This window comes from Etheostoma cragini, chromosome 7 (assembly GCF_013103735.1).
Source record: "Etheostoma cragini isolate CJK2018 chromosome 7, CSU_Ecrag_1.0, whole genome shotgun sequence".
In the NCBI taxonomy this organism is placed as follows: Eukaryota; Metazoa; Chordata; class Actinopteri; order Perciformes; family Percidae; genus Etheostoma; species Etheostoma cragini.
The window spans coordinates 18,959,825-18,971,475 of NC_048413.1; the positions used below are offsets into that span (position 1 = coordinate 18,959,825).

Sequence of the window (11,651 nt, forward strand, 5' to 3'; positions counted from 1 at the left end):
TGTTATATCATATTTTGGTTGCAGACAGATGATGGCAGTAAAAGCAGAATATTCAGCAGTTGTGTAGTTACTTTTTAAACTTACCAAGAACATAAAACACCTGACTCATAAAAATGGGTGAGAGAAAGAGGGATTGACAGGTGTAAAAGATATGCAGTCAAGTGCCAAAAAAAGTATGAATGTAGAAATGGTGTAAACTTATATTTATGACAAATCGGTCTCTGTTCTCTTTGACTCAAAATAAAAGTAGAAAGCCATGTGCTTGTAATGAGGCAGTGCCATTGCACCACTAAATCCATGTAAATCATGTGTGTCACGATGGATTTGCACTGAAGTGGGTGTTCACACCAGGAACATCGAGTTGAAGGAACACCCCTCCCCCTCCCCTTTTTTTCTTGTCTTTTGGTCTCCTTTGACCTCTGATTTAGTTTGCGGCAAGCGGCCACTACCAGCCTCAGGAATGGCACTACTCCCACATCCACAATGCCATTTTGGGCCCATTTGGGGAACTGATGACAGAGGAGGACCTAAACCGTATTGAAAAGCAAATTGAGAACCTGCAGGTCATGCACAAGGTATCAGAAGTCGAGAAGGAGCTGGAAAAACTAGAGCAGGAGCTTCACCAACTCCTACCAGTTTCTGCTGCCCTCAATCAAGGGCACTTCTCAGTTAATCCAAAGCAGGTACATGGCCAAGCTGAAGATCTTCCAGCTTGGTGCAGCAACATTTCTACCCTGCTCAAGAGTATGGCTATTCTTCTTGCCACACTGGGGGGTAAAGAGATTGACATCTTGGATCTAATATGCCCTGGATATTCTCAACTAGAGGCAAGGAATGTAACTACAGGTCAGTCTGAACCAGCGGAATCTGTTGGCACCGGCTTTATTGGACGATCTCAGTCCTTCTCAACAAGAGAAAATGTGGAGAAAGAGATAAAGCAGTGTGGAGTTTCAGTAAAGAACCTCAAGGCCAATTATGAAATTCAGAATCATCAGTCTGCAGATAACAATGCAAATAGGCTGTACAAACGCAAGAGGTCACTTCCGGTGGTAAGTGAGTCTAGTTATCGTCCAGAAACAATCTGTGAGGATGTTGTCCCTTGTTCCTCTGCTGAGGTCTCTCAGTCTAATACCAATGGAGATTTTACTTCAGTGGAGAAATCAACCTTATCATTTGTTGAAGAGCCAATTATAATCGCATCTCATGCTCCTCACACATATGCGAACTCTGAGGTGACTGCTCAAGCTAACATTGAACAGTTCAATCGGGCTCTTTCTGTTGACCCCATTTTAAATAATGATCAACTAACAAGAAGCTTGGAGGTGCAGACAGATCTCAGCTACGTCCAGGAATGCATTGAAATGAGGAAAGAAAGAATTGTTTTCTTGTTCCTTGAACACTGGCGAAAGTACACTATCTCTGAATCTTATCGGACGAAACATACTGGCAGGAGAGCAGATCATTTAGATGTGGGCTGGGAGGACTACAATGAATTTAGTGCACAGATTGATGGGGAAATGCAGAGTGAAGACTACAAACTCTTCCTTTTTATGAAGTCAAAGCATGTAGTAGGGAATCTGATTGGCCACTGGAGGACAATCATGAGTCAAGTGCCCACACGCCAGATCCGCAGGCTGAGTCGTGCCCAGATGATCTACTGGCCAGAGCACTTCTTGCCACACATCAACGGGTCTCCTGTAAGCTATGAAAGCCTAACCCTTGACCTCTTTATGCTTGGATACTTCCAGTTGCTAGAAATGAACATGTCTCGCGGTGAGCGCAAATTCCGCCACCTCTTGTGCTACGAGATGTTTGACCGTCTTGGCAGCCATAAATGGGAGATCATAAGGCAGTTTCACAAGGAGGTGATGGAGGAAATTGAGAGAGGTAAGCGAGACTGGGTGGATGGTTTTGAAGACATAAAACTCAAATATTTTGGAGATTCAAAAGATGGGGGAGGTGTGTTGACAGCTTCTTTACGTTGCACGTCTCCAGACATGTCAATTATGCACGAGTCACTCCCGCCCCCACCTCCGCATCCTCCACCACCTCCACCACCTACCCATCCTGCACCCCCACCTCCAAATGTGCAGTCTGCTCCACCTGCATCATCACCACAACCTTCCCCACCAGCCTCACAATCAAATGTTTCTCCATCATCACCTGCTGTATCCCAGGATGCCATATCTGACAATTGCCAGTGCGTGGACCAGGGAATCCTTAAGAACTTATTGGAGGAAAATACTCAAGGGGACGCAAAAACTAGTGAGCAGACGTCAAAGGAATCAGTTGTTTCTAATGGGATAGGTTCAGAGCAGGACCATATGCAGAGCTTGACAATGGAAACTGTACAACACACTGAAGCAAAAGTTGAGACTCTGAAGGACACAGCAGAAAGCTCAGGAGCAGATCTAGTAAAAGACGTTCCACCTGTTTCTGTTAAAATTATAGAGGAACCTGATGTTGATAAACCTTCAGCCAGAGATGAACATAATGACGACTCAATTAAAGTTATCTATGAGCTAAAAGAGTTTAGCAATGAGGAGATCATCAGATACATTGACCGAAGCTTTGCTTTTTGGAAAGAGAAGGAAGCTGAGCTTTTTGATATCTAACAACTATGTGAACTAAGTGTCCACTAAAAGTCCAGTTTACCTGTACGACCAGAGAGGAAATGCATAAAGAGCAGGATCAGGGAAACTAGCCTGCAAAGTGGAGTATGCTGAGAACAGAAACTAATCTGGTGTGTTAGCTTTTAGGCCATGTCACATAAGGGACTTAACTGCAGCAAAGAGCATCCACTTAGCTGTACTGACTTTACCATTTGCATATGCTGAAGTGAATGAAAATAAAGCTTGTGTCAGACACACAAATTTTCTAAAACCATTTCAGTTTTAATTGTGTTGAACCAAGGGCTTTTTGAATCTGGTATGATTGATTGCCATGGCACACTACAAGGAAAGTTTTTAAAAGGAAAAGATTTGCCATAAAAGTCATGTAGTGTTTTCAGTTTATCTTTGTAATGTACATAACTGGTAAAACTCTGTACACTGTTTATATTGAATACTCAGCGACTCACAATGTATGAGAGACAGTCGTTTCAAACTCTAACTCCAAAAGGTTTATGGGTTGACAACTATAAATAAAATACTGACAGTTTAATAAATCATATCCATTAATTCTCAACCTAGTGAGGAAAAAACAACAACATTACAATAATTTTTAGAATTTTTTGTTATTTGAAATCAAAGGCAAACAATCAAGATCTCCAGTGGGTTTGCAAGCTTGAAAGCTTGCGTTGTGATTCTGACTCTGACCTCATGCTGTTGTTCATAAAGTGTGTGCCTTTCAGTATACAGTAGATTACATAGATAAACAAGTATGGTAAATGCAAGGTCTCAGAAACAGATTAGAGATTTTTAATTTGTAATTCAAAACTCAGAAACTGCAAAATTCTATCAGCAAAGTATTCATTTGACAAAGCTATTATCATCTAAATTAAACAAAAGAATTTGAGGAATTAAAGTTCCATGAAGTCAGCTCCGTCTTTTTGTTACTCTATTTATAATTTGAGTGGATCTGAAATATTTTTCAAACTTTCTATAAATTAAATGCATCTTTCTTTATTATATGGTTTCTACATTACCGTTAATAAACATTGACATTTTTGTGATTACATGATTTCAGTTGTTCTTTTTAAAAAAATTCTACTTTAACTGTTGGGGTTACTCAACTGATACACATGGCCAACAGAACATTTTAAATATTTGAATAGAAATCAGGCCATATAAGAACATTTTAAAGAATCCTACTGACAAACGTACCAATGAAAGAACCAGTCTTTGTCTAACACCAAACTCTCGAATGTGTAATCCTCCGCTGCAACGAATGTAGCAGCAAAGAACCACACTATTGTCATAGAGTCCCTTCTGCAGCATCAAGATTACCTTCAAATAACCCTCTTAGCAGTACCACCCGCTGTCATGCTATCCATGGCTTATAGGAACCATAAGGCGGTTACAGTGAATCTTGATCAACTCACTGTCCAAAAGGGAAAGCAGTCAGCTGGCAATGCCGGTGTGCAGTATATCACCAGAGGTAGTGGTGACTTGAACTTATACTAGGCTATATTCTAAAATAGAATATAACAAACAGTGGAGTAGTAATGTTACGAGGCAGAGAGCCAGTTGCTAAATGAGTCACATTAACTACATGCTTTGTCCCCACCAAGCACATTGCTATCGGCACGAGTGACATCTGCATTGGGCTTGTTTTCTGTAAACAATGTGGCGACGGGTAACGTTAAGGCAGAATTAGCAAGCTAACATTAGCCAACTAACACCGGCTGGCTTGCTGGTTCCGCCATGCTTTTAGGCTGCATCACTTACAAAGAATGAGCTGAACAGTGGGTTGGGTCCAACGTTAGAGGTCTGCTGACCTGCTGCCGCTGGTATAACGTTAGCCGTTCGCGGCCACAGATTGTGGGGAAAAAATGTCAGCCCAACCATGTCTTCACGATGGTGGCCTTCATTTTTTGACTATGTAGGCTTTTTTTTTTAGACCTTATAAGGTTTAGAAACAATGAATATATATATACACACATACATACACACACACACACACTGTGTGTATGTATGTATGTATATGTATATATATATATATATACATATATATATACACACACACACACACACAGTGTATATACATAAATACACAGTATATACATAAATACACAGTATATATATATATATATATATATATATACATATATATATATATGCATACACACACATATACATGTACACACATACACACACACGTGTATACACTCACACACACACACACACACACACAAGGATTGTCAATTAAAATATGTAATCAGGATTAATTGCATGATTGTTAATTGTTAACTCACTTTCTATCTGTTCTATATAAATTTCAAACGGGATATATTTTAAGTTTTCCAAATACAACGGATATACTCCTGTGGTAACTCAATTCACATCAAAGCTACATGCACGTCTTGTCGAGTGAACCACCTGAAAGGGCTTTTAAACTGAATTTGCCATTAAAAAGCATTTATCCCATTTCTGCTGAAGGAGGTTACTTTGTTCTTTTGGGGTCTTGAGCTGCTGATTTTTTTTGATTCAGTAAAAACTGTAAGTAATAAAGCCTGTTACTCAAAATGGAAAATTTCTCTTTAGATTAAGTGTGGGGCTCTTAAAAGAGCCTTTTATGTGTGATTATTTGTACCACACCCATGGATTTTAACTCCTGTCATAATAGCATTGATTGTGACAGCGCTAACATAGGTTTGTTTTAATGTAAGGCCCACTTCCACAGAATGTATCCAGACTATACAGCGGTTTATGTATTACATATCTGGGAAAACTGAAAAGGTTTAACCAAATATAAAACTATGCAGTACAAAACTAACCGGTTGTGTAACATTTTATAGTTGATTCAGGTAGAAGTCAGGTCAGGCATGAAATAGACGCTCCATTCTAGCCTGTATCCGCTTCAAGACTCAATCTGACTCGCACTGCCAAATTCACAACTCCCAGCGGCCCACTAGCAAAAATATAGGTGTTCAATAAGCTATTCCTTTACCATCTTTATCAGCAATAACCCTACACAAATTGCCACTAACCTGCTCATGATTTCTCTAATACTAAAGCAATAAAGAATTTGCCTTACGTTTAAATACAACTAGCCTTTTACTAATACTAGCCAGATTAATGTGGCTTATAAACGTGAATTCAGAATTTCCCACTCAGAGGAACACAATTCAGAATATTCAAGAACGGTGTACAGGCACAATCACAAGTTATACAAATTTTACCTGAAACATTAGGAATTTTGAGAAACTTTCCTGTTGAAAACTTTTATTGCATCTATTATTGATTGTAATAGATGCTTGCCATGCTAATGCAATGTTATGGCTACTCTCTCTCGCTCATATGAACCTGCCCCAAAAACTAATACCTTTCTGAGTTCCCTTGGGTATAGGCCGGGAAGCAGAATTTTATTTCTAACAGGAACGTTTGGATTCCTGTGTGAAGTCTGCTTGTATTCTCTATGTTCATCTGAGCGCCATTCAGTGCTGTAGTTAACTCTCAAAGACAGTTGTGTGGACAGAGGATATGATTACTGATGTTATTCATGTTAATGTGAGTGATTTAATGTGAATTAAATGGACAGTGCATAAGTAAAATTGTTGAGCTAAGAGATTAAAGAAGTCATTGATAATTACAAGTTTGTTTGTATTGATGCACTCACTCAGCACTGCAATACTACATACTTTAACTATTTGTTTAAGTTCTTTACCTACTGTTCATATAACATAGCTGGTATTGAATGGTGTAATCAGCTGATTGAACACTCCAAATCCTAAAATACGCAACACTGTGTAAAACCAGGTGCAATCCATACGCGTTTACAAGTTGTAATCCAGTCACTTTCAAAAATACTTTGTTTACAATGTCAGGGAAAAATTTGTACTTCAGTCACCTGAAACACTCATTGTTGCCAGTTATCATTCATTAGCAATAGCACTGTTAGCAAGTTACATGTTGACTGTGGCTATATAACGTAAGACTAACAAGCTGTATTCAGGGGATACAATGGGGCTTAAGCAACCCTTTTACCAAAACGTAACAAAATATGGTGAAAAGAAACTTTTAGCTGGCTTTCACAAACTGTTATAAAGTACCAAACTCAAGTTAATCTGTGACTTGTGAATGAGCAGCAGCAAGCAGTATTCTTATTCCAGTAGTAATACAACCCACATTTGACCATGTAAATGGCCACTGCAAATCAGCGATGTTATGTAGAACTTATTAGCATATCCAGCAGCTATTGTTTTTTCTTTTTTTTTTTCTTGCTCTGTTATTCCCAGGGGAATCATTAAACATTTAAAGTGTAGATAATCTTACCTGGAATGTTTTCCGTGGCAAGTGAAATGCTTTAGTCAGAGGATCTTGTCAGACAAAGATGAGAAATCCAAGATGGCTGCCCTGTTTCTCTTCACCTCCAATTACAGCCTGAAAGAGAGGAAAGGATCCAGTTTCCGTTTGTGTGCGTTCACTGAGAACTTCCTGTAAAACAATGTCCTGTCCATTTAAAAGGCTTAATTTTATTCTAAAAAAAAAAAAGTATCCGTTTTGTGTGTGAGCTTTATTGTCTGTTGTAAGTGCATACATCAGTTAATATGCTTAATACACTAGTTTTTATTTAAGTGTTTTCCTGCCCTAATTAGCATTTTGAGGCATTATGTGACCCTACAGGCATGAAACACATCAATAAAACCTTTGATTAATTTGATTTTGGTTTTCAAAAGTACTACAACCACCTAGAAACTTCAGTTAACTCCAGCTTTCAGTAAGCAGGTTTGAGTAAATAACTTTGCTGAGTAAGACCCTGGAAATGCCAAAAAAACTGCAACATGAATTTATGTAAGTATTTAAAAACTAAAATGTGTGTTTAATGACTTTGTTTTACACCTTTGAATTGTTTGATGCAATACACAACTGTGGGACCCCATTTATTGTATTGAACATCAATTAAATCGTGTTTAATTTGATTTGAATCCATTTTGTTCTAACAATATTAGTTGTATCACCCAGACCCAACTGGCAGCATGAAGTTACATGAATGTGATTAATGTGAAATTCCTGATTGTGGGATTCATAAAGCATCTTGAATCTTGAAGGGCTTGAATGTATCCCCACAGTAGAGTGACAGGAGTGAAGATGACTGTGACAGTACAAAACACTGATCCAATCTTTAGCTACATGCTTATGATGGTGTGGTGAAACTGTGGTAATGTAGAGAAGAATTACTGAGAATGTATGTGAAGCTGATGGGGGTCAAGTATTTAGCATAGTCAGATCTTTAAATAATAAAAGACCCTTGGTCGGTCACCAAATATACATTATATTATTGTTTTTTAATTGCCGTACATCTTTTTTTTCAGAGGATGAGGTCATGCAAAGCAGGCTAGAAGGCTGTTAAACTCCATACTGACTGCTACTGGCCCCTATCTCTGTCCTTCCACAGGTTGAGGAGGAAGCTGCGCGCCTGGCATCGATGCCGGCTTGGAGGAGAGACATGATGAAGAAGAAAATGGACGATGAGAGGTTGGTAACAAAGCTGTGTTGCTCTGCACATCTGCTTTTCATCTTTTCTTGTACCATATTTATCATATCCTGGGCCAGTACGGGGAGAGTGTGCTCATTGTGTTTACACATGATATGTTTGTGTGTCGCTTTCCCAAGATAACCTTAGAAATAGGGACAGGAAGTTCTTGCCAAAATTGACTTTGTAATATAATTGTTTTTTCTAATTTTCAAACATGTACTCTAGGGTCACCTTACAGTGGTAGTATGTGAACCTTTTGGAATTTCATAGTTTTCTGAATAGATTTTACATAAAATGTAATCTGATCAGCTAAGTCAAGGGTATTGACAAACATGAGTCTAAAATAATAACTATCTTTCATGTCTTTATTGAGAACAACCAAAACAAACTCATAGTGCTTGTGGAAAAAGTATGTGAACAGTTGAGTTAATGACCTCGAAAAGCTAATGCAGTTAGGTTTTAGACCCCTGGAGTCTCGTTAAGATAATGAGTTAGGAGGTGTGGACTACAGTTACTTTCACTTATATAACCCCTTCAAAGTTTTGGAGTTTACTACATCACATTTTCTGCCAAATTTATTCAGAAAACAATAAAATTCCAAAAGGTTCACGTACTTTTTCTTGCAACTGTATTAGGTAGACTAAGCCGAAGTACCGTACCAGTGAGGATTCTCTATTGCGCGCAGTTGAGCATGAATTTTTCAAAGAAATAACAGGCTTGAAATTATCCAGATATTTTAGTCTGCGCTAATGTAATAGCATCACACAGTTTCAGCTGTATCATCCTAAGATTGAAATCTGGAAGCTGTTCATTATGCTGAAGTTAGTCTGTATCCTCAGTATTCCGCTTCCGGGATTGCTCTGGTACAGCAGGAAATTCCGCTGGATGCATTTCTTTTCGCCAATGTCTGTTTCCTTCCGCTTTCTCTGTTCTTTGCAGTGTGTGGAGGATGGTCTGCCAAAGCGAGACTACGCTAAAGTAAACCTAACATGTCTGAGACAAAAGACATACAGTTTAACACCTCTTACCCATTGGAATGTAATGCAACTCGAGCAGTTACTGAAGCTGTGTTTGACAGTTTGTACACAGAACGTTTTCCTAAAGTGGCCAGCGTCTATCTATTTTAAAATGTAGGGTACTTGAACTAGGGGTTAAGTGTTATATCTACTCAAAACTGTTGCTTTAACTGGCGCATGTATGTTTGGTCTACAGTATTGGGCTTGGCAACCGACCTCACTGCGCAGTGCATTCTGGGACATAAACAAGAGGGCGCCACCATATTGTGAGGCCAAATCTGGCGAGACTTAACCTTCATGTTGTCCTCGGGTCAAATTGACCCGTTTTCCTATATTCATTTTCTTTTTAATCACCCAAAATAACATGGTTGATTCCACACAAAGCTCTTTGGCAAGTACAAATCTGTACTTTCATTATTTATGGGGTGTGTTATTCAATTTTATAGCATTTAGAGAAATAAATTGAAGTGGTTTTGAAATAGTATAGAGTAAAAGTTGACATATTCCAGTCTGTGATTACCCATCAACATACATTCATACATACATTTTTGTCTAAATTCCTAATTTCTGCTTTTATAAATCAAAAATTAGGTATAATTTCCTATAAGGTTTATTGACCATAAATTCAAAAAATAACTGACACTAATGTTAGTAAGTTAGTGTTACGTAGTGTTAAAAACATCAAAAAAAGTGACAAACATTGAAAAAATGCATCAAAAGTGTTGAAAAAAGGGACCAAAATGTAAGAAAAACTTTAAAATGTTGATTAAATACTTCAACAAAAAAAAAGGTTGAATTTCAATTTTGACTGGAAGACAACACAAGGGTAAAACCAACCAGTTACCATAAAAATAAAAATAATAGTGTCAAATAATGTCGAAAAGTCGATAAAAAGAACAAAATGTACTATACAGAGGCAAACTTCTACTGGACGAGGTAGAAGTTTGTTTGTTTGTTCCGTATGAGGGGCCTGTAAGAAAATGTACCCGAGACCCCGACCCTTTACCTCCTCTGATATTTCCAGATTGTTATATACATTTCTGTGCTTCAGCCTATATCTGTCTCTACAGTGTTGTATTAAACCTTTGTTGATCTTTTTGTATAGCTAACTACAATCATCTCCACTTAACATTATGTAATATTCTATTTTATTTTGTCATAGGCAAGTCTTATAATAACTTATTGAATAACTGTTGTTGCTGTTGAGATATTTACATCTTTTTTTCTTGTGCTTATGTCCTTCTGATGTGACAGGGAACAAAAAAGGTAAGAAAACATTACTTATTCCACATAGTAATGTTTAAATAACATTACATTTCTTGTAAATCTGTTAAATGACTAGAAAACAAGTCTTTAGAATTTCAAAATTTCATTTGACACTATGAATCAATCTTGATCAAGACTTCCATCTAGTGGCAAACGTTGGCCACTGTATGTCAATGAGAGTGTGTGCATTAGCGTAGAAGAAGTCAACCCCTATCTAGAGAAGTCCGTGTTAAAAACTAAAATGGAAAAAAGAGCATTAAGAAAGCGGAGTGGCGGTATTGACCTAGTCATTAAACGTAGCCTAACGTTACGTTTTGTTGTTGTACGGGTAACAACCGGTACGGTTAACCCTGTTAACGGCTAACGTCCCTACAGCTGTTATCGTGTTTGGCTAGCTAGCCCTACTGAGGAATGAGGCAGACCTCGTATCTTTTACTAAAGTACACACAGAAAAAGGACAAACTCACAGTTATGTCTACATGTTGTCACAAAAAAAGCTAAAAGACATAATTATCTATCGCAGAATAACACTATCAACAATATAAACTAACTTTAGCTAAAGGTCCACAAGACCCCCCACACTCACCATTAATTTGAGCCCTAATCGCTCCTCAGTGGGCTGGAACAGGTTGCGTTGTAAGTATCTTATGTAATGATACAAACCGAATGCTTAGCTAACATTGCCTTGTTTTTAGTTTTTAGTAGCTACAGTTAGCCAGCCAAAGCAGTATTTTATAAAAATTCTCAGCTAACGTTACTTCCCAATATTCAGAGTTATAGCTAGCTACTGTTTCAACATAAAGAGCCGCTGCAGATTCCAAACAGGTGCGTTTCTTGATTATTACCACATGGATTGAGTAGCTAATCCAAGGATATCAACAGAGTGACGTAGGTGTCACGCATTTTTTTTTTTTTTTTGCTTGATTGTTTCATGTTTGCCCTTTGACCTCAGTTCGTTTTGGTATGTCTAAGCAGGAAAATGTATCAAATAATTGAGTTATCTGGGCACCCGACTGCTATACTGTTTAATGGTTTCACTGTTTAATTTCTCTGAAACTTACTGATATGGTCTATTGTATTATCTAGTATTCTATTCTATTTTTTCGATTTGTTATTTCCTTTCGTGAACTACCCACAAACAAATTTGATTGGAAATGTATGCCATGAAATAGGTCTAAAATAGATGTTGAAAAACTGGACCGGCCTGCAGGCAGCTCGACCTCAACCCCA

At 38.0% G+C, this 11,651-nt stretch overlaps 1 protein-coding gene and 1 long non-coding RNA gene across 7 annotated transcripts in view; one reads left to right on the forward strand and one right to left on the reverse strand.

Moving 5' to 3' along the window:
* Window positions 1–11,651, forward strand: part of espn (espin) — a 45,750-nt gene that overhangs the window by 32,522 nt on the left and 1,577 nt on the right. For 3 of the 6 annotated variants that reach the window (XM_034876127.1, XM_034876128.1, XM_034876130.1), the window contains 3 exons: window positions 8,059–8,138; window positions 9,079–9,117; window positions 10,410–10,421. In XM_034876127.1, coding sequence (XP_034732018.1) covers window positions 8,059–8,138; window positions 9,079–9,117; window positions 10,410–10,421 — 131 coding nt within the window. Of the gene's footprint in view, window positions 1–8,058; window positions 8,139–9,078; window positions 9,118–10,400; window positions 10,422–11,651 lie in introns of all 6 variants that reach the window. The other 3 variants (XM_034876131.1, XM_034876132.1, XM_034876129.1) reach the window with 2 other exon arrangements.
* The window catches only part of LOC117947358, a 16,694-nt gene continuing 11,253 nt past the window's right edge, over window positions 6,211–11,651 (reverse strand). The window contains exon 3 of the long non-coding RNA XR_004657220.1: window positions 6,211–6,222. This is a non-coding gene — a long non-coding RNA (uncharacterized LOC117947358). The remainder of the gene's footprint in view (window positions 6,223–11,651) is intronic.